The sequence below is a fragment of the Marmota flaviventris genome, chromosome 4 (assembly GCF_047511675.1).
Source record: "Marmota flaviventris isolate mMarFla1 chromosome 4, mMarFla1.hap1, whole genome shotgun sequence".
NCBI lineage: Eukaryota > Metazoa > Chordata > Mammalia > Rodentia > Sciuridae > Marmota > Marmota flaviventris.
Window position 1 is genome coordinate 15,416,643 of NC_092501.1, and position 27,459 is coordinate 15,444,101.

Below are 27,459 nucleotides of genomic sequence, written 5' to 3' on the forward strand. Positions count from 1 at the left end.
TCTGATTCAGCAGGTCTGAGAAAGTGCCTGAGATTTTGCACTTCTAATAATTCTCAGGTGATGTTGATGTTCCTGCTCAGGAACCACACTTGGACACTGTCTAAATGATCCATGAGTTCTGTGGGTAAAATTATCAGCCCTGAAGATGGGTGGAAGGGTCAGAATTTTATATAAGTAGCTTCATTTCCTTTTGAAAATTTTATCTTGCCCATGATCACGGATGACAGAGAAGGTAAAGAGCATCATTTTCACCTGACTCTCCTGCAGTACAGAAGGAAGCTGTATTTCATAATGACTCAGACCTTCTGTGACGTCCTTGTGGCCAAGGAACTGCTGTCAGTAGGAGATACTGGGTGTGCACAGGGTGGGAGGAAGTTCTCCTGGGGCGAGCTGGGGCTCTGGGAGGCTAAAGGAAGCTGACACTGGTTTAGAGTGAAGGTACAGGTGTGCTGTTCTCTGGGCACCATTCACAGTTCTTGAAGTCTTGGGTGAGCATGTTTCTGGGGTTTGCGGAGCTCTTTGGAGTTCTCAGGTAAGAGATAATTCATTTGCTGTGTTGGCTGACAAAGGCTTCTCCTCCCTGTTTAGTCTTTGAAGAGCTAAAATATACTATGAAATGTGGAGTGTTTCATTCACTACCGCTTCATTCTGTGTTCTACTAGCCTATGTTTTTCTTTTGTTTCTTTCTATTATTGTTCACCATTCGAAACACTGTGTGAAGGGAGAAGTTTAAGAAAAACAAGAGCAGGCAATGGTCCGAAAAGGCAGCAAGGTTATTCTGGTGTCTGACAGGAAATGGGAGAGAGGAATGAGTAACCCCCATAAAAATGACCAGGTCCAGGGAGGGTCCCCTCAGTGGCATGTGTGCTAAACAGGTATCAACTGGACTGCTGTCTATGTGCCACTCATGGGCCCCTTCTGAACAGCCATGGAGGAGCAGAGTGTGGGGGTGGCCAGTGGGATTGGCATCTGCTAGACTGAAGCCTCATGAACCCTCTGTTCCCTGTACCTGAAACACCCTACCACTCCCCCCATGTGAAGGTCCCAGCCTGGACATAGCAGTGAGCCACAGCAGTGGATTCCCAGTAGTGCCTTGACCACATCACAGTTTTATGCTTTCTACAAGGTGTTTTATGCTTTCTACAAGGCGTTTTTTCATGTAGAGTTAGTGTTGGAGGGGTATAGATTGAGAATGAGATTAGAAGGCAATAAAGAGGGATGCGAACAATGTTCTGTGCAGCTTCAAAGGAAGGAAGAATCATTATCCCAAGAGAATCAGAAAAGGCTTTGTGGAAAAGGGAGCATTTAAGATTGGCCTTGAGGTTCTGGAAGCTTCTTGAGGTCAGGAATGGTGGTGGATTCAACTTGTATCCACAGCGCAGTGTCTGTCCATAGTCATCGTTCATTGAATAGTGAATGAACTAATAGATGAATGAATGATATACAGGTGAGGGAGATATTTATGCCAATTTAGGAAATGTTTCTTCAAAACCTAGTGTAAGATAAGCCATCTAGACATTGAAACAAGTTAAATACAGTTCTTGACTTGAAAGCACTCACATTCTAGCAATAATTATAAATAATATAACAATAATAATAATAAATAATTATGATACGGTGTGAAATGCATTCAAATAAAGAACTATTAAAGTAATAGAAATCCCAGGGCAGAGAGCCATTCATTCTTCTGGGCAGTCATGGCTGATTGGGCTTTGAAGGATGTTCAGGAGTACAAGTGCGGATAAAGGGGGACTGAGATAAAGGTGTTTAAATTGGTGAAGCAGAAGCAGCAAAGGGCATCTTGGAACTGGGGACAGCCAGCTCAGTTTGGCAGAGGCCGTGTTGGCCACACAGTAGAGTGAAGGTGAGGGAGGGTACCTGGAGCACCTGTGGGCCACACTGAATGAACTGAGGTCATACATAAAAATGTCTCCAAGGACCAGGCAGGTGACCTAAATGAGTGGAAACTGGGAAACTGGTGCTCCTAAGTCAGGAATCAGTGTGTCATCTAGGTCCAGTGTGTCACTCATCTAGGTCCAGGAGAGTGATATGCCAAGGTTAGACCTTCCAGTTTCCAAGGACAGCTAGAAATGGGGATTTTAATGTAAAATCTCCAGGTGTTTAAATGTTGGCAAATAATCCAACTTTCTCTTTATAAAATTACGGTGTGGAATTCAAAAAAATGAAGCAAAAATAAAAATGAAAAATTATTTATGGGCCAAGCAAGACTAGCCTGTTGGCAGAACTCCATCGAAGGGCCTCCAGGTTATGGTCGGGGGCTTCCTTAGCCAGTGCCACCAAACCCACCCACAGAAAGAAATACATTCCCACTCAGAGAGACCCAGGACTCAGGCACACATGCCTATAAGTAGCTAAAAGTCACATGAAGCAATCCTACCTTTACTCTCTGCTATATTCTCTTTTGTTTTTTAAATATTCTGGCTATGACCCATTAAACTGAGTTTATGTTCTAATGGGTAAAGATTCAAAAGTTGGAAACCCATTCAATTAGGACGTCTAGACTAAATTCTTATGGGATGAAAACGGGACTTCCCTGGGCAGCCATGCTTCCATCTTGGTACAGTGCTGATGAGTACATTTCTGTTGAGTTGGGTTTCTTTACTTGCAATAAGAAGACAATTTCTGACTCTTTTATTTATCACTCCATCCTAAACAGAAGTTGCCCAGAATTTGATGTCATCTGTTTGGGCTTCTTCTTCTTGTTTTTCGTGGTGCTGGGGAATGAACCCAGGGCCTTATGTGTGCAAGGCAAGCACTCTACCAACTGAGCTATATCCCCAGACCCTGTTTGGGCTTCTTGATACATTTAAGAACTGATCCAACTGCTAAATTCAGAGTAAAGTGATATTTTATTGACATTTGGCAAAAAATCCAAAGGAAACCACCCCTAAGCCACATCTGCTTCCAGGCCTAGGGTCTGTGGCATAAGGTCTAACCTCAGCGCACATCACACACTGACTCCTTCCTTAGGAGCACCAGTTTCCCAGTTTCCACTCCCCTACTTTCCGTGTAGAGGAGTTTTCCAAGTGCTTTCTAACAGCCTGATGTTTCTCCAGTAAAACAACACTGAGAACACCTACTCTTTTCTCCAGGTGGGGAGTTACGATAAGTGATCTGATAAGTTTGAGCATTGGAAAGAATTGCTGGTAGATCAGAACAAAAATCGATACATAACCTGAGGGAGTGCTCATCAAGAACTGGGAAAATGGGAGAAAAGGATGTGATTAAATCTAAGAGGACCAAAAAAAAAATTGTGTAAGGAAGGGAAATCCTGTTCACAGGGTATACTATAGTCTAGTAGAACAATACTTGCATTCTCAAAGTATAAACAGATTTAAGTAAAATTCACAACATAGCCAAATTGGTGAGAGCTAAATCCTTATCTACAGGAGGAGGGTGTTACTAGGAGATGGCAGGGTAGGTGTGAGCAGAGTGTTAAGAAAGTTATGTTGAAGGGGCTGTGGTTTGTAGCTCAGTGGTAGAGCGCTTGCCTGGCATGTGAGGCACTAGGTCCGATCCTCAGCACCACATAGAGAAGGATAACTGAAATAAAAGCTGTTGTGTCCATCTACAACTAAATAAAATTTTTAAAAAAGAAAGTAGTGATGAAGGCTGGAAAAACTCTTTTTAAGAGTTGAGTATGTTTACCTGTGGGATTTGGGAGGGGTGGGGCAGCGGTTGCTGTTGTGCATTATAAACACATTTGCTTTTTATGTGCATAGCCTATTTGGTTCTTAAAACTGATGAAAATCCAAGGGGGAAAACCATACTATTCACCCCACGTCTTTATTGTGAAGGTTGATTTAAATGAGCTAATGTGTGTGAAGACTTCACAGTTGGCACCTGCCTTGCAGCAGGTGCTCAATAAATGCTAATGTAGTCAGTTGGTCTGTGGAGTTTAAGTAGCAGGATAGGATGAATGTCCCAGAACCAGAGGAATGGCCCAAGGACCTTTGTAGATAAATAGGACTAAGATAAAGGTGGTGAGGAGAAATAAGTTTATTCCTAGGTTAAATGGACTTGAGCTTAATGTTTTCGCAGCCTGAACCTGGGAAGTCCGTCCTTATGTCCCAGTGACAGTTGTCATTCATTTGTTTGGATAGCTTTGAAAAATTGTCCCCTAAGCCTTTGATATTTTATGGGTCTTCTTGAAAATAAGTTGTGTTCGTAAATGGGAGCTCTGCAGCTCGGCTGCCTGGGTTCAGATGCCACCTCTGTTTACTAATTGTGTGACCTTGAGCAAATCACCTAACCTCCACTGCCTCAGTTTTCTCATCAGGGAGTAGGGACAACAGTGGTTCCAATCTGATAGGGTTATTGTGAGAATTAACTCCTTGAATCCACGTAAAGTGCTTCAAACAGCACTGGTACCTAGCAAGAGCCTGGGGACAGTTTTATGTCGTTACCATTACTACTGGTATTCCTCTTGACCAGGCAAGGTCAGGGTCCTGTGTCCATGTTGTGGAGTTTAGTAATCAGAGAAGTTTCAGGGCCCAGGAAGGTAAGGAGACTGGGACAGGTGAGTCCAGGAACCAAGCAGGACCACCCATGTCCACTCTGTCTGTAGTTTGCCTCAGGCAGAGCAAGGCTTAACTCCAGGACCACACAAGTGACTTCCTGGGGTCAGTATTTCTACTGTTCTGTGATTGGACCTTGCGAAGGAACTTTACCTGTTGAGTTCTTGATGCCCACATCCCTTGGACAAGCAGACTGATGACTCTGGTCCATCTTTGTGTGTGAAGTGAGGTGTCCAGTGATGATCTGATGTAGGAACATGTTGGCCTTGAGAACAGTTGTGTTAAAGTGTTTGAGGCTGAGCCAGGTAATGTGGAGTCTTCCTGGAGGAAGCCATCCGTCTGCTCTGCACAGTGCCCGCTGGCTATTCTACATCATCAGGTCCTGCTCTGAAACCACGTAGTTCAGCTTTTCCAGGCTCTGTGCCACCCCAGCTCCTCCCCACAGATCAGGCCGGCTGGAGATCGGGCTCTCTTGGGTGGCTGTTATTCAGAGAGCTTAGCCAGAGCTGGTGTGAGGCTGGCCCATCAGTTTGCTCATCCCTTGTTTTTCCTGAGTCGGGGATTTCAACAAATCTTTCATCTTTCGTATTGACATCATCCAGATTACCTCCTTGATAGATGCTGTCAGTGAATTCAAGCTGTTTAACTTTCGGTTCCACCTAGAGGCTGTTGTTAAGGAAAAGAGTCAGAAAGTCTGGGCAGTGGTTAATGCATGAACCTGGTGCCTGTAACTGTGCTGGAGCCTGGGAATTCAATGGCACTGACCTTATAGGGGATAAAATAGAAGTGTGAAAAAATAAAGAGAATGTTTAGGATGCAATGAGTATGAAGAAAGGAAATGAGCTGGAGGTATCAGGGAAGCAGGGACAGTGTCTTCACTGAGGTGGGAGGGGGAGGCTCTTGGAGGACATGACACAGAAGCTGGTTTAGGGTGAGACCAGAGGCAAAGAAGGAGCAGCCTTGCTAGTAGCTGTGGAAGAGCCTCCTGGGGTGGAAAAGGAGCATGTGTGGAGGTCTTGAAGCAGCAAGATCTGGAGCTTGGGAGCCTGTGGATTGGAGAGGGAGAGGAGGCTGGAGAGGTGGCGGGGCCAGCGGGGCATCTTGGTAGTGCAGCTGTGAGCTTGGTGGAGGGCTTAACCTGTGGAGCAGTCTGCTCAATTATGTCCTTAAAGGTTCCTTCTGGTTACTGTGTGGCAAAAGGCTGAACAGATGCATCGAAAGTGCACACTGGTTCCAGAAACCAAATCCTTGCTTTCTTAAAAAACGGCACCTTAAACCCCTCCCAGCCCCTGACTTGGCTGGGTAGTCAGTTACGGGTAGGCATGTCCTGCTGTTTCCGACCTTCTGGCGAGTCTCTGGTGCCGACGTTGCTGTTGGTATTCCTCTAGGAAAGTTGGGTTTCTGGAAACTCCTACATGAGACATGAGCTGGGTCTGATGGCATCACTTTCAAATTTTTTATGTTTTATGGGCTCTTTCCCAAGAGGGAAACAGAGATGAAACAAAAGTAAGGATGTTGGGTTGAGCATGTATTGGTCAAAAAAAAAAAAAAAAAAATCCCATAGTGCAGAGGATTTTGTGCATCAATGAGGCATGAGACAGGTAGAAGTTTGGGTGATTCCTATCAGGATATATGCAATTGTTCTTTCTGCTTGCTATCCGAATGTCAAGAAGCTGACACTAACAGATACTAATCAAATCTGTTCCTTTGTTTAAATTATACAGAGACAAAAAAGTAGACCAGTGGTTGCCTGGGACTGAACTGGGGGAGAAGTGAGGTGTGGCTGCTAATAGGTTTTTTTGGGGTGGGGGGTAAAGAAAATGTACTAAAATTAGATTATGGTGATGACCACACAATTCTGTGAATAGACTAAAAACTATTAATTGCACACTGTAATGGATGAGTCGTATGGAACCTGAATTATGTCTCAATAAAGCTGTGAAAAAACAAACCTGCTGCTTCAAGCACTATGAGTAAACTGAAATGGTGACCCTGAGGGCTGTGAGATTCTGTAGAAGAGCTGGACGTGCCTGAGTGCTACACAGCAGAGAAGTCCCCTGCTGAGAGCCAGAGGCAACAGAGCCCACAAATCCAACGTACTTGAGTTTGAGGTATTATGCATGGACATTCATGATAAAGGACCTTTTGGATATGAGGTGTCCCTCAAAAGCGTCTGTGTTAATACAGGAATGTCTGGGGGTGAATTGATTGGATCGTGAGAGCTATTACCTAAACAGTCCGTCTGAGTTTGAATGGACTAGGTGGGGCATGGCTGGTGGAGGTATGTCACTAGGGGTGTGCCCTTAAAGGGTTCATCTTTTCTGTGTCGCCTTCTCCCCTCTCTCTTTACTCTTGGCCACCATGAACTGAGTAGCTTTTCTGGGCCACGCCCTCCTGCCACAATGTTCTGCCTCCCTGTGTCCAGAGTGATGGACCCACCTGACCATCCACTGAAACTCTGAAACCATGAGCCAAAATAAACTTTCCCTCTCTAAGTTGTCCATGTCAGGTACTTTGGTCACACTGACACAAAGCTGTCACAGACCTTAAACTATGATCCACAATTTTCCCACACTGAATCACTTCAGAAACACAGCGGCTTCCATGTTTGGACACTCACCTGTCAGGAAAGTGCAGAACACTTCCCAGGATTTATCTTCATTTTAAGAAGAGGAAATTGATAGAGAAGACAAGTAACTTGTTTAATTAAGGTCACGGAGCTAAGAGGGACAAAGCCAAGAACGGCACCAGAACCTGTGCTGTGACCCACTCCGGGCCAGAGGCCGAGCCCTCCCCACCCACTACCATGTGAGCTGACAGACATCCTTAGAAGCAGGTCGGGCTATGCTCTGGTTACATCCCTCATCTCAAGACCAGGACAGATGAGGATCCTAACGTCTGAATCCTTAACTTGTCCTGCAGGCACGCACAGAGGCAACCTCTTCCCCACCTATATTCCTGTGGCCCTTCCTCTGGGCTTCAGCCAAATCAGGTTTCCAGATGTTCCCCAAACATGCCAAGCCCACCTTGCTCATTGTCTGAGACGTCTTCCTCTGCCTTCCTTCCCACTTAAGTCTTACCCTTCCTCTGGGCTCCTCTGAAAGGGCACTTCTATCTTGAAGCTTTTTTCTCTTTTTTCTCTCCTGGTTTTAACACTGTTCTTTGGGCACGTGACACTGGCGCTACTCAAGTTCACATTGTGTTCATTCATCCCCATCCATTCCATGTCTTTCTCCATCCCTCTTCCCAACCACCTCTCCTACTAAACCGTAAGCTCTGGACAGCAGGATCTGGGATCTGCAGGAACATCACGGGGGAAATGCTCCAACTTTCCCCTGGCTTTGTCCTTGTTCATGAAGCCACTCCTGACCCAGAAGGTGAGACCAGATGTGCCTGTGCTGTCTCACCTGGGCCTTTGCTTGTGCTGTTCATGTCTCTGCACCATCCTTCCCTCATGGCTCACTCCCTTCTGCCTGACCCGCAGTGTCAAATTCCACTCCCTTTTCTGTGAAACTGTCCCCAGCCCTCTGAACCATCCAGCTGCCTGTTTTCTCTCTGGAAGCCCAAGCACATTGCTGGTGCCTATCCTGGGCTTGCAGCATCCCAGGGCAGCTTCAGTGGTTCCCTTCTGTGCAGGTCAGCGTGCGCTGTGCGTGTCCCTGGGATCCCTGTCCTCAGAGGCAGGGCTGGTCTATCTCCAGAGTTCCCACCAGCCTCGCGACAGATGGCACAGCAGGCTCCCTCTGAGACGGAATTTGTTCACGCTGAGGGTCCACTGAGAGTTTTCATGGAGGTGTTTATTTACTGCCTCCCCTGCTCCCGCTAGCCCCGTGTTGGGCTTCCTTTATCCCCCCTCCTGAAGGTTGGCTTGAGACTTCGTAAAGTCTTTGTTGAACTTCAGGAGAGATCTCTTCCCTTCTAGTCAAGCAGATGAATCTCTGAATTTTAATGAGAGAATCGAACAAGCTACCAGAACTAAAGCTGTCAGTCACCTGGATGAATAGGTTGCTAGCTAGGTGACAGGTGTAGATCATGTGTGTTTGCCTTTCCTGCAGAGGTCACACCCGGGAAAGTTACATCATAGCGAAAGCTTGAATGGGCTTGAACTTCAGGTCTGGGAGGAGTCTAAGTATCTAGAGAGTAGCTTTAGAATCTGCCGCATGTCTGACTCTGCAGTTCAGAAGCTGTGAACACAGGTCTTGTGGTTTTGTCTCCCAGTGGGTGCGCAGGCGCTGGAGAGACCAGGGGAAGGTGGGTCTATATGTTGATCACAGAGCAGGAGCAGAAACACCTTTTTAAAAAGGGCTCAAATGCTTGTTTCTGAAATTTATAAGGACCTGAATTAAAAGTCTCCTTTTGCTGTTTACCAGCACTGAGGCCTTGGGCACAGTGGTGGCTGGTAAATGTTTCACAGCCAACTCCCTGGAGGGTGGGAAGAGGAAAGCCCTGATTGGTAAAGAGTGATGATTCCCGTGGTGTCAGTACCTCTGCCATGGCCAGCTTTGAGCTTCCAAGTGAGGTCACTGGCCACACAGTTGGCTCTTCACAGGCAAATCCTTTAACATCTCTGAAGCTCGATTTGAATATGGGTAGAACGGAGTGGATGGGACCCGGGGAGTTACTGTCTTGGAACACTTTTTATAGATAAAAAAGTGCTAAAGTGCTATACACCTTAACCATTTCCATAGCTTGTCTAAAATGCTATATTTTAACTAGTTGATGATTCCAAGTGTGTCCAGGGACGTAAGTAGAAGCAGCCAGGAGAAAAAGGCCAAGGCAGCTGGGAGCCTCTGTGCTGTTTACCACCTTGGGGCACTTCTGTCAACATCCTGGTTCTCTGGTGTTTGAAGTCCTCTAAGATGTCTGGATTTGGAACTAGGGAACACAAGGCAGTGGTGATACCATGCCAAAGCAAAGCCCTGTCTCAGGATCCTTGGCCTCAATGCTGATAGTTCCTGACCCTTTCTCTTGACTTGTATTCCTATAAATGGGTCATATGGGGCCACATCCTTCTCCATCTCGGAATCAGGATGGATGTGGCTCTGTCACAGTCCATTAAGATGTAGTGTTCTGCACGCAGGATTCAGACTATAGCTGCCGCCTGGCTGTTTGATATGATCCATTTCTAAGTGGAATTGCTTGTGCAGGGACAATTTGAGATCTCTGGGTGACTTGAAAAGTTTCTATCAAATTCCAGAAGGGTTTTGTTTTTGTCATACATCAGACATTTCTGCTCCTACAGGTTAGTGACCATCTTTCCTAACTCAGCTGACACAGGCCTCTGTGTGCCAGGCTGGTGCCATAGAGGCTCCCAGGAGGAGATGACCTCACACAGCTCTGCTGCCAACCTGGACATAAGGCGCCTGCTCTCAGCACTGTCTTGGAAGGTTGAGGCATGTGACAGAAAGGGCAGGGCTGGGCCAGCCCAAGGTCCCATTTGATGGCTGTTGGGGAGAAGAGATGGATTTTTAAATGAATGACTTACTCCAAGGTAAAATTACTAACACGGTCAGAAAAAGGCCAAGAGATGTCAGGCCAGGGTGTTGTCCCCGTGAGTCATGGCAGTCAGAGGTGTGTGTAAATAGTCTCTCTTATGGGAGGGGACTGTAAGCCACCAAACTGATATAAAATCCCTTTCTGAGATTAACCCGCCTACTAGAAGGCAGGTGGAGCACATCAGAGCAAAGACATCAGGTGATTTAGGAGGAAGAAGTTGCAGGACTGTAGAAGTTGTAGGTAATCTTAGCACCTCCTTGCCCGGGAGGAATCAGATTAACTGGAGGTAAGCCCAGCCTGTCTCCGTCATCAGGAGCCCAGCTTGAGGGGCTGCTGACAGTGTCTTTTATGTTTGGAGGAATAATGAGGACTGAGTGCATTGCCAGTCAAAAATAGGAACATCTTCCAAGTTAAAAGCTGCAGGAGACAGAGAGGCTAGAACACAGCCCTCCCGCTGGGACTGTTGGTGCCAAGTAATAATCCTGAATACCAGACGCATACGGTATAAGAAAATGGGGCTGTGGAGGCCAATTCAAGAGGAGGATCGTTTGGGACAATTAATGATGGGGTAACCATGTGTGTAGCTTCCAGTAACTACCACTTGCCACAGCAGGAGATGGACTTTGGGGTAAACTGCAAATTAAGCACCCTATGCATTTATTTAAACTGTTGAGGTTTTTGCTTCCTAGGCCATTCTAGCACAAAGAAAGGGAGTGGGAGGTGGGAGAGAGCTCATCTCTGGGATGTGTGCTTATGTTTCAGTGGGAATTCAGGAGGTAGAAGCAGAGAAAATATTCTAGGTAATGAGGCAGTCTCTGAAACATAGACTCCCAAGAGAATAGGATTCCTGTTTTAAGCAAAAATCAACCTAATGCAGAGCACCATTTTATGACTGCAAATGCAGTCTCAACCCGAGGAGGCTTCCGGGCCAGGCAGGCTGCTACTCAGCCTGGAGGCTGTAGGGAAGGTCCTCCCAGTGGCAGGCTGCCCTTCCTTGCTGAGCCGTCCTTACATCTAAGTGTTCCTTTCCCATAAATTGCTGCAGCCTGGAATCCTTCTTTTTATATTGAAGTGCCATTTCCCATCTGCTTACTTAATAGCAAAGGTGTTACCTTTGGATGATGATACAGCTGGGTGTTCACCACTGTGAGCGGTGTGATAAGTCTAGCGGGCACCCCATCCTAGCTCCGTTTCCTTCTAGCCCTGAATAAGGTCTTCCTGTGGAAATCCCCAACACTCTGCTTCCAAGCATGGTGTCTGGATTCAAACTATTTCTTAGCTGTGTGGTCTGGGAAAAAGTAGTTAACTCTTATTAGCCTTGGTTTCTCCTTTGCAAAACAGGAATAATGCAAAAATACCTCTGTAAGGCAGTTGTAAGGACTATCTGTGATCGTGGGTATCAATTAGTTATCACAGTGTCCAGAATATAGTAAGTGATCAATAAATGACTCCTGTTACAGTGTTATAATTGTGTTCTCAAGTTACTTATTGTGAAGTGGTATTGGGTGGTAACCCTATTTCCCTAATCCAAAAAGTGAACAGAGAAGAACAGAAATGACAACTCAGCTTATTTGATATTTGAAATCAAAAGCTTTTCAGAAATTTGGAGAAATTGACCAGGGAGCTTGCAGTTTGGTGAGATCAGGATTGATGCATTGAAACAAAAGCAAAACAAACAAAAAAACACTAGAGAAAATTAAGTGCTGGATGATGGTACAGCTGTTCAAACCTAGAGAATGTGCAAATCAGAGGAAAATTATGTCAAAAGCAACATTAAGTTTTTCAAAATGGAGTTGAGAGGCATGAGGAAGCAGGATGTGGGTGCAACTCTGTCCACTATCTGTGGTGTGAGCTTCGGTTACTTTCACCCTGTGACTGTAGGCAGATGACGTGTCCAGACACTTAAGATGCACAGAAAAGATTACTGGACTCTTGTTTTATGGACACCTTTGCTAAGTACATACATTCTTTTCTATTGGTCACATGTCCTGTGCCTCACATTACCTGTTCTTAACTCCAACAGAAGTTTCCCAAAAGAAGAATTTTTACTGCTTTGTAATAAATCACATAGAAGCCCACTTTCCCTGCCTCCTCCAGAACAATGATTGAGAGTTCTCTGAACCTGCATCTCCCTAATTGCAATTCCTGAGACCCCAAATAAAGTCCATTTTACTTTCTCAGCGTCTGAGTTTGAGTTGATTGACAAGAACATGGAGAAGAGGAAGTATTTAATCATTCTAAGCTGTAGTGAAAGCTTTGGAGAACTTAACCACTGGGCCACACCCCCAGCCCTTTTTCATATTTTATTTAGAGACAGGGTCTCCCTGAGTTGCTAAGTGCCTCTCTAAGTTGCTGAGGCTGGCTTTGAACTCGTGATCCTCCTGCCTCAGCCTCCCGAGCCGTTGGATTTCAGGTGTGCACCACTGCAACCAGCAGCTCTCCTTAGTTTTTGTCTCATGTCCTTTCTCTGTTCCAGGATCCTACACTGTATTTGCTAGTCTGTCTCCTTAGGCTCCTCTTGGTTGAGATAGTGTCTCGATTTATTTGTTCTTGATGATCTTGACAGTTTGGAAGGGTGCTGGTCATTATTTCATAGAATCTCAATTTGGGATTCTTCTCATTAGAATGATGGGTTTTTTGGGGGGTGGGGGGGTTGTGACCACAGGCACAGCACCCACTTTCATCCCTTTATATCAGAGGTCTGTTCCCTCTCTGTGGCTCGCTCTGCAGATACTGGCCTCCATCACCTGGCTGTGGTATTTGGTGGTGTTTGTCAGATTTCCCATCAGGCACTTCTTTCGTGGCAGCAAAGAGCTGTGTCCCCGCTCCTGCACGGGCTACTTCTCACAGGTTACATTGGAGGAAGAGACACAGCAGGAGGGAAAGCTCTGGGCAATTGAGAAGGGGGTTGAGAGTCTGGATGGTGGTGGTGGGGGGGGGCGGTGAGGAAGGTGTGGGGGTTTGGTGGGAGAGGGCAGAGTGGGGAGTGACTGCCGGAGCGTCCATGATAAGCGGTGATTAGGGGATGGCTCTGGATTCGGAGTCACTGCCTTGGTTTACTGCCAGCTCTGCTCCCTGGGCTGGGTCACTGTGGGAGAGTGGGTTGGTCTCTGAGCCTGCCGTTGTCCAAAGGGGGTCGACAGTACCTTTTCTTCCCACCCCTCGGGGCTCTTGAGAGTGCAGTGAGCAGTGGACGTGAAAGCCATGAAGCACTGTGTCCCTTCACAGGCTGGTTAAGGGAGCCATGGTGCTGTGGAGGGAGAAGGGGACTGGAAGGGGCAGTTTGGTTCCATGAGATTGAGCATTCCAGGCGACTGGGAGCAAGGCACGGCTCATGCCAGGTCCTCAGGGTTGTGATCTTTACCACTAAGGAGGATGTGACTTCTTGGATGTGCTGTTTCTATGGTCCATGCCCCAGAAGGATGGAGCTTGGCCAAGGCGAGGCTGGTTCTGGAATTGAGGAAGGACTCTGCTTTGCCTTTCGGCCTTCCTCTAAGGCCTGTGATGGCCTCTGCTTGAGGAAGCCAAAGGTTACTGGAATTTCTTCTGTGGCCTGAATTTCAGGCTCATTCCCTGAGATGTTTTAAAATCAATGCATCAAAAAGGGACCTTTGGTTTCTGTCCTGCACAGGAGTTTCAACCATGTGACTAATCTGCTTGGCTACAAAAACAGTATGAAACTCTTCCACCTTGGAGTAGACAGCTTGGTCTAAATAGCCAGCTTCTCTCCAAACTGGACAGCAGGTAGTAGAAGAATCTCTTCAGCCTTTCAGGCAAACAGACTTGTGGCTCTTCCTGTGTATTTCCTCATTATCCAGAAAGTGTTCAACCTCACTTTTGGTTTCATTACTCTTCTTATTTTGGCAACAAAATTAGTGAGCTAATGGAAGACTTTAACCCAAGTTCCAGGGTGAATCATTGACGGAGTTGGTATGGTGGGAAGGGTTGGGAAGTCTGAGGGCAAAGTGTATCTCTGAGAATAACTTGCTGGTCACTTTTTAATACTCTGCTCCTAATTTGCCCATGAGTAGAATAAACAGGGACCCTCCCAGGCTCTGAAAGATGGAGCCATCAAAGAAAGATTAGCAATGGAGCCAGTTGCAGATGAGAGGAATACAGCATTAATGTCACATTTGTGTTGCAACCAACTCAGCATATTTCAAAATCATAGAATTAAATCCACAAACACACGTTTGGTAATTACCAAATTTTCAAAGACAGTTAACTTCTTTGTTCATCCTTAAAAAGGAAAAGAGATTCTTTTGTCTCCACTGATTTGAGTTGGGATAAAATATACACTGGTTCTCTTTGGTCTTTTGGATTCTGTCATTCCCTAATAAGAAAATCTCATTTCTTTGCAAATGAGGGTTCTGCTGTGTGCCCGCCTGGGCTGCTGGATGAAGGACAGGCGAGTGAACACTGAGCAGTCTGCCCCTCTCTGGGTGAAGGTGAAAGTCATTTGGGGGCAGGGAGGGTTTTGTGGTGTAATATATATTTCCAAAGGGAAACACTTGCAAAATGCAGATGCTGATCCCCATTCTGACCTTTGTAGCTCGTGCCAGCATTTGCACTGACTCCTTTTTATTCAGACATAGAGAAAAGCCAAGAAGTGAAATGATACTTTCCTTGGCTCATCATTACTCAGCATGGCTGGCTTGCTCAGGGTAGGCGATTCAGTGTTCAGAGAAACCAGTGTTTCTTATCCCAAAATGCATCCTCCTCGTGGTTAAGGGATTCACTCTATGTATTCTCATATCCATCTGAAAAGGAGGGTCTTGAGAACTACTACTCTTTGTTGTTCTCACCCTTCTCTAGCTGACCTACTGAAAATGTAAGAATTCTGAAGTTCTTAATCTGGAGTATGTGTAAGAACCTCCTGAGTAGTTTACTAGAAAAGAAGATCCTCCGGGGAAAATCTGCATTTTTTTAACTGTATGTTTTTAAGGGGGAGGGAGGCCTTCCAGGAATTGATCTCAGGGACGCTCACCATCCTCAGCCCTATTTCATATTTTATTTAGAAACAGGGTCTCACTGAGTTGCTTAGCACTTCACTTTTGCTGAGGCTGGCTTTGAACTCTCAATCCTCCTTCCTCAGCCTCCCGAGCCACTGGGATTGACACATAGTAATTGTACATGTTTGGGGGGCACAGGGAGCTATCTTAATACCTATCTAATGGGTAAGGATCAAATCAGGGCAACTGATCTATATACAATCTCAGACATATATCATTTCTTTGTGTTGGGTGACATTCAAAATACTCTCTCCTAACTATTTGAAATATTCAATTGGTTAGAGTCAGCCATAGTTATTCTACTGTACTATAGAACATTAGCAGTTATTCTTCATACCCAGCTGCACCTCTGTGTCCTAACCATCTGCTCTCCACCCCTCCCTCACCCATACCATCCCCATACTGTGGAAACCACTACTCCGGTGTCTATTTCTTTGAGATCAACTTTTTTAGCTTTCACATATATTTGAGAACACGAGGTACTTTCCTTTCTGTATCTGCCTTATTTCATTTAACATAATGCCTTCCTATTCCATCTACGTTGTTGCAAATGACAAAATCACATTCTTTTTATGTTAATATTCCATTATGTATATATTCCACATTTTCTTTGTCCTAGGTTGATTCTGTTTAACTGTTGTGCATAGTACAGCAATGAGCACTCGAGTCAGATGTTTCTTTAACATAATGATTTCATTTCTTTTGGACAGATACCCAGTAGAACGTATGGAGGTTCTATTTCTAATTTTTTGTGGAATCTCTATATTGTTTTCCATATGGGTACGTTACATTCCCACCAACTGCTATGAGAGCTCCCTTTCTCCAGCTCCTCACCAGCATTTGTTATTTTTGTCTTTCTGATACTAGCCATATTAACTGGCACTGGGGGTTCTGATTTGGGGATCCACATAGTTACCTTGAGAACTGCCCCCTGGGTGCCAGGCCCAGCTGGGGAATGCCTGCAGCACCCAGTGTGAGTGTTCCCTGCATAAACCAAGCCCTAGTTGCTGCTGTTAGAACTGCACTTGAATTTGGCTAAATAAATTATGGTCTGACTTATAACGATTTCCTGATTTGTACAAATACCCTGGGAGGAGCCTGAGAGACCCGAGTCGAAATAGCCTGGGTAAAGGTCTTTGCACTCACCCTTACTCAGCATCTCTAGGAACAACAAGGCCCACCTGGCTGAGAGAGAAGGGTGGGGAGGAGGGAATGAAGTAACGTGTGTAGGCTCTAGCACCATGCCTGCATTAGCACACACTGGTAAATATTACTTTCCTGAGAAGCAGGAGTTAACCTAAAAAAAAAGAAAAAAAAAAAAAAAAAAAAACCCTCACATGTTCTCTATCAGCTCTTAAAGCAAATATTAAGGTAAATAGATTTTTGGCCTTGATACACATCACTTTCAAAGTCAGTGGTTGTTTAGAGATTTTTATAGCATGCCCCTCCTTGATTCCTTTAGAAAATACCGAGTTCTGTTGTAAATACAGGTTTTCAAGAGAGATCCCTTCAGGTAGATAAGGAAACGCAGGTGAATTGCAAGGTTGGTACCTTGGCTGGACATTCGCAGGATCCAGTGTAGAGAGTGCGGATCAGGTGTTTAATCCGAAACGACACCTGCTCTTAGTCAAAGTCTCACAAGAGGAACCTTGTTCCTCAGAAGTTAGCCAGTAATGGATTATTGGACTATCTTGTTCAGACTTTTTTCCAGGCAAAAATGAGAACATTACAGAGGTCTGAGGGAAACAGTGAACTATTGTCCTTACAATGTACAGAGAGCTCCTTGCTTTAAGGTGCTTTCTAAATTGAGTGTCAGCAGGATCTGTCCCCCACTGTCCTGCCCGATGCAGTTTTATCATGAGACAAGAAAAAAAAAATCACCTATGTTCCTTGTGTTGATGGATGAATTTTAGGTTCCCTCTTCTTATATCATATAACCCTCATGGAGGTACTTACGTGATACGTGTTTTTATATCACATGGGTTCTAATGACCTCAGTCAGAAAAGGAATTTCATAGCAACAAGGGCCATGTGCACACACTGGTTGAAGAAACTGAGTGAAATTAAGACACCTGGTTTGCTGAAAGCCACAGGTGTCCCCTTGTTGCCTTCTCCCATGGCGCTCTGCAAAGCAGAGGCTGTGCATCCCGTTTCCAGGACAGGGCAGTCACAACAACTTCTGTTCTCTGAAAAGCACACTCTGGAGATGGAGAGAGTAATCCCTGTAAGCCCCTCCATGTGATTTTAGGGTCTGAAAAGACCTAGAGATCATCTGGTCTGATCCCTTTAATTTATGGGAAAGGAAACCGAGGTTTGAAGGAATCTGAATGGGTTTTGTTTTCTTTTTTCATTATTGCCCACAGTTGTGTGTGTCAGGAACTGTGGGCATAATGGGAGGGTCCTATAACCCTCCAACAGGCTAAATGAGGTGCTGAATGAAGATCAGGAAATACTCTGTGGCAGAACTGTCCATCATGTACTAATTAATACATAAATAAAAACATTTGCTGGGCTGAGCATTTTGCTACGTCCTCAGGAGCTTCGGGAGAAAGGAGACATATCACTGGGGAGAAAAAGCATGAACTCTAAGAAATGGTCCCCACGTTCAAGGGACCTCACGGTCTACAGTGAACTGCTGAAATGTGCTGAGTCAAGGAAAAGACTTGCTGCAAAGATAGAGAATTTTGAACCAAACAAGAGTTTGCATTTAATGGTCCAGTTACGTTGTGCTAGAGGAGTTGGGGAGGAAGGGGCAGCACAGCAGGCTCCACAGAGGAATGAGCCTCATGTCACCGTGATGGACTGTTCAAGCCACCACCGTCAGTTATTTGTGGACCCAGTGGTTGTAGCAGAGGGTGGGTGCCGTGTTTATTGATTTGACTTGTCGCTCATTGGATACCAAATGGTGGGGATGTTATGCTCACTGTGAGGACACTTGTAGGAATGCCCCCTTCATCATCTGGATCTTTTTCTTTTTCTTCCAGTGGCCCACCCGCAGGACCCTCACCACCCATCAGAGAAGCCTGTTATTCACTGCCATAAATGTGGGGAGCCGTGCAAGGGCGAAGTGCTCCGGGTCCAGACCAGACATTTCCACATCAAATGTTTTACCTGCAAAGGTACAGTGTCTCCAGCGTCCTGGCTCAGTGGCATGTCACCACCAGCATGTCATCCCCTTAGTGTCATCCCAGGCCCCTGGAGGATACGTCAGTGCTCTCAGAAGTCCTGGAACCCCTTGCCTCTAGTTTAGGATTCAGTTAGGCCTGAGGGGAAACCAGGTGTTCCCAAGACCGATGGTTCATGGCCTTTGGGGACACACTGAGGTCCCTAATCCCGGGAGAGGGACTAGCTCTGGGAAGAACAATGAAAACCAGTTTTGTACTTCTGTTTCTTTTTCTCTAGAAAGAGGAACTCCTACTGCAAAGTCGTCTTATCCCATATCCATGAGTGGTAGGAGGCCTGGAACACTGTACAGTTGGTGTGCTAGGTCATTAGCTTCCGCGTGTGTGTGTGTGTGTGTGTGTGTGTGAGAGAGAGAGAGAGAGAGGGGGGAGGGCGGGGGGGAGAAGAAGAAGCAAGAATTAATCAGGAACATTTGGGAGCCCTCGAAGCAGAAAATTATCTGTCACCCAAAAAAGTTCCCAATTTTTTAGGTTGATTTCCATTAACTAACCAGCCCCTCTCCTGGGGTTCACAAAGTTGGCATCGTGGTGCAAAGTATTCCTGGCCTGTCATTGCAGAGCCAGGGCTTGATTGACTGGGAAGAAGAGGAGGAAGAGAATGGTTGGTGTGTTGATTTGAGAAGCAGGTTACTTGAGCTGAGGGTGTGTCTGGGTAGTTCAGGATGCAGATGCAGGATGTAGGGAGAGATAGAAGGGAGGGGCAGACTCTGAGATTGTTTGTGGCTTTTCTCTGTACCCTGCATGTGGTCACCACCTCTTTCCTGGGAATGGGCTTCATTTTGAGTGTCTTAGGTTACAGAGACTCAGTAATGCCATCTTAAGCCATGGCCGTGGCAGCTGAAGCCAGTGACCCTCAAATATCTGAAAAAAAGGGGGAGGGCGCTTTTCTGAAGGCTACCACTGTTTCTTTCACTAACTAACTGTCACTTTTCAGGAAAGAGCACTAGCATGTGAGGCTGGGGTGAGAAGAGGTCAGGGTAGGAGCTGAGCCCCCCCCCCCCCAGTGCTTAGTTCAAAATGATAGTTAATGATTGTATCTTGTACATATTTCCCTAAAGACCAGGTGATAGCTGTTCTTGCCACGGAGAGGCAGGGTAACTATGTGATCTGAGGGAATTTGTTCCACGTAGTAATCATCTTACTGTGTGTGTATCTTATAACATGCTGTACACCTTAAATATACACAGATTCATTTTTTACAAAAAAGCTTTCAGGGCTGGGATGTAGCTCTGTGGCCAGAGTATCTGCCTTGCATTTGCAAAGCCCTGGGTTCAACCCCCAGTTCCAAAAAAAAGAAAAGATTTAAAAAAAATGCTTTCACACACATTATATAGAGATTAGTTAATCCTCTCTGAAACCTCTCTGAGTAAACTTAATAAACTCAAGTTTTCAGACAACCCAGGGTGGACATCAGGAAACATCAGGGTCACACCCAGGATGCCAAGGGTACCGTCATGTGGCATGAGTCCTGCCATTGCCAGTAAGCAGCTCCGTGGTCTCAAGTAAGTTATTCATCTCTGTGGCTTGTGTCTTTATTATAAAATAGAGATGAGACTGTATGTCATTTAAATTACCCCAGGTCAGAGTGTGCAGATTCCAAATTCAGTATACCATCTAGGTGTGTAGTATAGAACCAAGAGGTACTGAAGCCACTTGAATAGCTGGTCAGAGAAAAGGCTGTCTTCTGGTTACATCCAGTTCAGCTAACAGAGTTGGCTCTACACACACACACACACACACACACACACACACACACACATATATTTTGCTCATAAATTTCCTAAAACATAGCTCAAGGGGTAAATTTGGTATGAAATAAATACATCCTATAAATGAATGCAGCCCTGTGTGTGTTTGCTGTTTCTACTGTGAATGAGCCATGGATCTGAGCAGTCCCTGTTCAGCACATTAAGGTGTTAGAATACGCATCCACCAACCCCTGTGAGGTTGTTTTGTTGTGGGTTTTTTTGCATTTTTCTCTTCTAGTTTAAATTTAAGGAACTTATTTATGTTGCAAAGTCATACCATATACTTTGTTTCATGTTATAAATGTATTCCTGAAAAGTTAAATTTTTACTTAGATTAAATCCTATTTTAAGAGTGCTTGCTATTTGTAGGGATTATTTTTCAATTTGACAAAATGTTGTCAAAGATAAATGAGTCATTTATTCTTACATATTTTTCTCACATTTAATCTGTCAATGTCACTGTCTAGAGTCCTAACTTTCGAGGGTCACCCTCTTTTCTTTTTAATGTTTTTATTAATTTGCTTTCTTCCTTGATGTCCAAAAAAAAAAAAAAAAGTCATTTAAGCTCCTTAGACCTTAGACTGTAGGGACTCCATGATTTTCTCCGGGATTCTAGAGGAATATGATGCAAAGCCATGTGTCTAATTGCAAGTATTCTAATAACTACATTAAAAAAAGGCAAGAAGGGACAGGGTACCATTAATTTTTATAATATATATTATTTAACCTCTGTATCCAAAATATTATCATTTCAACATGTAATTAGTATAAAATTATTGAGATATTCGACTTTTTTCATACTAGTTTAACCCTCTCGGTTTAGACAAGTCCCATTTTCAGTGCTCAATAGGCACGTGGTTAATGGCCACCATGTTGGACAGGGCCTTGAGATTTGCATTCTTGTCATCTCCTCTCACTCCAAATTCTTGCTAGTACCAAATTCTTGATCTTCCCCTGTGAGTATTTAAGCCTTTCTCATTGCTGGACATCATTCCTCTTCCCATTTTCCAAAGTCCCACTAACACCAGCAGCTTTAGACTGAACTTCACTCGTTACTGAGTGTCTGAGGCTCTGGAGGGAGGATACAGCTTGGAAGAGCAGAAGACGCAACAAGTGCTCTGATATTCCCACTGTCTCCAGTACAAGAAATTTCTCATTGGCCAGGGCCTGCCCCCCTCACCTCCTCCCTTCGTTTTGTTTTAATTTTCTTTAAATTGAAAGACTTTCATTTTTAGAGCAATTTTAGACAGAAATTTTTACAGAAAATTTTTACAGAAAAATTGAGCAGAAAGTTGAGGTCAGGGCCCTTGTCCACACTGGTTCAGAACATCATCTGCAGCTATCTGGGTAGGGCTTTCTCTCTGTCCAGAGCCCTTCTTCCTACATCCCAATCAGATCAGGACTCTAGGTGTCCCCCTAGCCCACATGATCTTAGTGCAGTGGAGTCCTAAAACAACAGTTTCATTTTCTTTCTGTTATGTCTTAAGTAGAGTCGTGATATTCAGAGAGTTAAGTGAACTAATGTCCTGGGACAGAGGATTTTGGATGGGGAGCATGCACCAAAACAAGCTTGGGCTTCTGGGCAACAGCTGGCAGACCAAGAGGCACGTTCAAGTGCTGACTCAATTCTCCCTGGAATTCTGTCTCCTCCCTCCTACCCAACTGTCCTTTGCATAGTACCATGTTAATAAAGCCTCATTTCTAAAGAGGTGGTTTTCTGTAGTTAAAAAGGAAGTCCTCAAATGCAAACTTTGTAGCAATTAGAAGCAAGGATAAGTGATTTTTGTTAAAAACGGGTCTTGAAAGGAGGACACTGCGCATCTTATATGAGAGCTAAACAAGCAAGAAAATCAGAAAGGGTTGCTATGAAGAAGGTAGAGATTATTGCACATGCTTAAATCAATTTTTAGTCTCCGTGAAGTCACAGAATTTACTGGAACAGGAGCAAAGTTGGTGAGCAGTAATTTTGCTAGTTAACCCATCCCTTTTCCTGAGAAGTCTGACACTTTGGGATCTGTGGTCATTCATTTACTAAATGTTAATTGAACATAGACTTCATGCAGGATATTATGTTAAAGGTACAGAATAGAAAGAGATAGCACACCATATCATATTCAGAGGACTCGGGGACCATTTGGAGAGAGATCAATAAGCAACATTGATTATACTAAGTGATGAGATAGGCATATAGGATGCAGACTGAGGCAGGAGAACCCTGGGGAAGATGTTCTGGTAATCCAGGTGGGAATAATTGTAAGGTAGCAGCAGGTATGACAGAGATGAAGGGAAAGACTCAGGAGGCACTTCAGATTACAGTTGACAGGATTTGGTGACTCCTGAATGGGAAGAGTGAAGGTTCCAGGTCTCCCGTGGACTGCTTGGGTGGATGGAGTGGAACCGGCAAGAAACACAGGAGCCCTTTGGTGGGGCAGTGTGGGGGAGAGAGATAAGGAGGATAGTAAGGGGACACGTGGAAGTTGAGTCCACATGGTATATCCAGAGTGCAGAGGGCTAGCACTTGAGAGGAACTGGTCTATGCTGGGAGGAAGGATTTGGAAGACTAGCATCTGGATGGTGGCAGTAGCAATATGGTCACGTGGGAAATTTCCCAGGGATGGCACAAAAGGCAGGATCTGAATGTTAAAGCATGTCAGCATCTGAAGGAAGTAGAACCTAATTCCCACTCGTCCCCTTGGAAAATGTACCCATCTGATAATGAGATGAAGAAGGTCATGTAATTGATGGATGGATGGATCCTGTAATTAAATGCCAAGGAGATCCCCAAAGCTCCTGCTGGTCTTTATGATAACACAGTGGGAGCAGAGTGTGATTCCAGGGCTCTGAGTGGAACTGTTCTGTCTTTTGTGCCTATAGCTTTGCTTTCCATCCTTGCCCATCAGCAGCAACCACTCCACCGACTTAAAGGAGGTGTGTTCAGGCTGTGCATCCTGTGACATGGCTCCGGTGACGTGGTTATTCTTAATGCATCCCCTTATCTGCATTACATTTGTATTCCCGGCTCTGAGAGAAGATGAAACATAAAAGCAAATTTGAGCTACTTGTGTCCATTGGGATGTGGCCATGTTGGTATTCGTGCAGGTTTCTTCTCTGGGTAGAATGGCTTCTAACATTGGAAAATGTCTATTTCTTCAAAGTATCTCTTTATATGTGAGTTACATCCATATTGTTCATTTTATTCTTCCTTATTTTGATATATTATTCATTATATTGTTACTCTTGAGCATTTTTCAGGGTAATGCCCTAGATCCATTGCATCTTCCTGCCCAAAAGGTTCTAGAGCATTTAGAACCTTAGCATGCCCAGGATGAGGAAGTAGCCTAGAGGACCAAGAAAACCTGTTTAGCCAAACTTTCTGTTTTCAGTGAGGCTTTTCTGGACTATTTTATACAAAATTTCAACTATTCCCAATATCTTTTTTCCCCTTAACACCTATAATTATTTAATATATCTTCTTATTCATTTTTCTTCGCTCCCTACTAGAAAGTAAGCCCCTTGAAGGCAGAGCTTTTTCTTTTTTCTTTTTTTGTTCAGTACTCTATACCCAGGGTCTGGCACACAGCCTGACCGGATGGGCACTTGGTAAATCAAGGAATGGCTGGATGAGCAGAAACAATATATTTCTTTGGAGCTTGAATATTAGTATATGTTTCTGATGGCATCGCTGGTCAACCAGACTTACCAAGTGCCTCCTAGGATGTATATTCTCGAATGGTTACTAGATGGTGAGTTTATCTGGAAATTCGAGAGAGTTCGAGTGAAGGTATCCGAGCCACCTGTGCCTGGCAGAGGCAGCAGGTGAGAGAGCTTGTGCTGAAGGCCACTCTGAAGCCATTCTTGTTGCTGCGTAGTTTTCACTCTGGTTTAGACCCTTGGCTTTTTTTATTTCAGTTAGTCTTCATAAGTGTGGAAGCAGGGGATTGTTTCCCATGCTTCCCAGAAGCAGCATTCCAGTCTCTCTCCTCTTCTACAGCCCTAATTTCATGAACCCAAAGTTCTTTACAACAAAGAGAGAACAGCCTTTAAGCCCAGAGAGATGGGATCGAGGCCCAAATTTAGTTATGCCGGTTAGTATTTATTTCAACAGATGCTTTATGTACAGGGAAGTGATGCTGATTTTTTTGATAGAGATATACATTTATCTTTGAAAATAATCATATTCAATAAAAATAGGCTGACTAGTAAAAGCATAGGAAATAGAATTAGCAGAGGGAAACTGTGGTAGGCAGTGGGGAAGCTGGTACAGGAGGGAAACTGGGCAAGTTGGAAAGCTCTGGTCTGAAGGGTGTGCTTGGGTTTGCATCTGCAGGAAGAGGCAGTCTCCTGTGGTCTTGCTGTATTAAAACCATGACATCTACCGAAAAGTAGAACAACTGCATTTTTGAAAATGTCATCAAACATTTCAACTGAGATTGTTCTGCCACTGATTACATTGAATTAGTGGAGTTTTGGTTGTAATTTGGAAAGTATTGTGGAAGAATTGATTCTAGAGAATTCTTTTTTTCTTTTTAATCCAAGAAGAGTTTTTGTGTACAGAGAGGTAGTATAGACTGAGTAGTAAATGGCAAAATAGGATTTCTTGATAAGATCATGATCTTAAAATCTTTTTGTCTACATTAAACCCAGGCAGGACTTGGGAGAAGCATCTGTGTTATCTATCTATAATTGATTTCAGTACTGGGGATTGAACCTAGGGCCTTGTGCAGGCTTAGAAAGTACTCTACCACTGAGCTACATCCAGCCCTGGGGCTGTCTCTAAGTGTCCTTCTGTAAGGCAAATGTTCTTCTCCTTAGCCTTTCCCCCAGAGTCCTGCAATCAATCATGAAAACCAGAAAAGAGTATTTAAAATGAACCTGAGAACCACTGACAGCCTTTAAAACTCTTAATTTCTCTGTATTCATATTGCAAGTAGCAGACCCTTCAGTGAAAAGTGGGGGACCCCTGTAGATGGGATGTATCAGGAGATGCCATGGGTGCGGGTTGGAAGCTCCCAGGGAAGGAGTTAAACTGGCCAAGCCCTGACAGCAGCATTTCTAAAATGTGGTCCAGGAAGCACCTACCCCAGAGTAAACCAGATGCTGGCTAATAATCCAGTTTCCTGATTTTATCCCCAGTCTTAACATTTCTAGTTGCAACTATAGCATTTCCAACCAGCTCCTTAACTAAATATCTGACACACCGAATTTGAGAATCAGTATTTTGTTGGGCATGGAGCAGAAAATTTCTATCTAAACAGGTGATGGGGTGGTGGAGAGAAAAAAAAATAGACATGCATGAAAAGAACAAAAGAAAGGGCATTTCAGCTGCCTGACAGGTACCATCCTGGCTCTTGGGGCCTTGGAAATTCCCTAAAATTGGGCTTCTCTTCATAACAGCCTCATTAAATGTATAATTTAGGTATGAGACACTCAGCTAAGGGGAAAACATAAACATGCGTGCTCTAAACATACTGGCTAGTAGTATGGAGACAGGAAACAACATTGTGCCAGGTGTGCCCCGTGAATGCTGAATAGGGCAAAAGAAGCAAGAGCACAAATTCCCTATTCTACAGTTGTTCTGGAAAAACCTGCTCCTGGCATATGAGGACTGGGCCTGAGGGGTTGTAAGACCAAAGAGAAAGAGACAGACTAGGATTACACAGAGGGTAACTTATTGGGGGACTTCCAGACAAAAGGTTGGTCCTAGGTGACAGCAAAACCAGTTGGATCCCTGCAGTTTGGCTCAGCAAGAGGGGTGTATGTGTGAGTTAGCACAAAAGTGACTTCATCCAAGCCAGAATATACCTGCTTTATCTTAAGCTAATATCTGAGTCAGGCACTGCTGGCGCCGGGGTTCAGTCTTGAAGCTTCACACACCACGACGATGGTTTCGCCTATTTGTAGTTTGCTGGGAAAGTATGCAGGAAAAACTGATGAGGTTTACCCTGGGGCAGTCATGGCAGGTACAATTTAGGATGGCTGCAGACATGCCAAGCGGAATACATTCAACAATTTATCTCTGCATTTATAAGCTCAAGGCTGAAACCTGAAATCCAATGATAATCGGTGATGAAAAGCTTGGCTAATCTAGGGGCATTGTGTACATTCTGAGCATAAACAGCATTTGTTTGTTGAATGAAAAATGTTTGAGTGCTTAGGCACTCCAAAATAAGTTATATATACTTAAGTTATATGTATAAATTAGATATTATCTCTGCCTTCTGGGGATGTCAGTAATTCAGCTGACCATATAAATATGACTTACTATCTGGGATGGGTGGAATAAAGGGACAATAAAAAGAGCAACGTGAGTATGCAGCAGGAGGGTCTTTGTGAGTTTGTGGTGGGGAAGGGGCAGCAGTTAGGAAAGGCTCTCCCATGCACCTCTCCGAGAGAAGTTTGAGCTGAAATAAAGGATGCAAATGTAACCACCCAATTCCTCTTTGTAACAAAAGTCAATTAAATGAACTTCATTACTGCAAAGAGCAGATTTGCTTTCTTTCTAAGAGTCACTTAATTTTTGCATTAGAACCACCCGGGAATATTAACTCTTGATAGCCTTCAGATCCTGGCCCTGTGAAATGTTTACCGAGCATCTGTCACCTATCCCTTTACTCAGCTGGTATGGAGAGTTGACAGGTAGATGTGACACCATACTGCCCCTGAAGGACTGGGGATCTGGCAGAAAGCAAGGGGTTTACAAGTAAGATGAGGACGAGTTGCCAGCACAGCAAGTCAGATACCACCTAGAGCTCCGTGGGCTGAGGGTGTTGCCGAGGAGAGGACAAGATGTGAACATAAAGCATGGACGTTCCAGAAAACTGAACTTCCCAGGACTAGGGAGGGGGGAGCGTGCTCTGTGTGGGCAGGGTTCAAGGCAATGGGTGACAAGGACGGAGGTAGGACAGAGTGGATACCAATCTTGATTGGAGTGCACACTTTTCTATTAGAAACTAATGGAACCGTGAGTTCCTGTTGTCATTTAAGAGCTGGCTCTCTAAACATTACTTACAGTAACTTTCTTTTCAAACATGGAAGTAGTTTTCTATGCTATTTATAGCCACATCATTTTAAAGAGACTTCTGAACACTGGATGTCTGTGGGGAAAAACATTTGAATTAGACCACATGAGCTTTTGTCTTGGAGTAGCAATGGCAGAGATCCTCACATAGAATTGTGTTTTAATAGTCTGTTAACGCTTATCAGTGTGAGTCTTAACTATGTTTTAGAGGGTATTAAAATGAGAGAGTTTTTTGAAGTCCTTTCCTCTGATTATTTGTAGTGTTCAGGACATATTCTGTATTTTGTAAGTGTCTACCAGGTCAACATCATCCCATGTAGGACATGAGCTCTTACAAAACACAAGATTTTTATGGAGCAAAACAGATGAAAATTGGAAGATTTTTTTTTTTTTCCTGTGAATTTGGGTTTTCAGTGTTTACTTTTTAAGTAAAATTGTATTACCTGCTGGATGTTGTGGTGCACA

General features: G+C 44.4%; 1 protein-coding gene across 6 annotated transcripts in view; it reads left to right on the forward strand.

The window, feature by feature from the left end:
• The window catches only part of Ablim1 (actin binding LIM protein 1), a 279,926-nt gene that overhangs the window by 124,922 nt on the left and 127,545 nt on the right, over window positions 1-27,459 (forward strand). For all 6 annotated transcript variants that reach the window (XM_071610879.1, XM_071610882.1, XM_071610880.1 and 3 more), the window contains one exon: window positions 18,031-18,165. In XM_071610879.1, coding sequence (XP_071466980.1) covers window positions 18,031-18,165 — 135 coding nt within the window. Of the gene's footprint in view, window positions 1-18,030; window positions 18,166-27,459 lie in introns of those variants that run through there.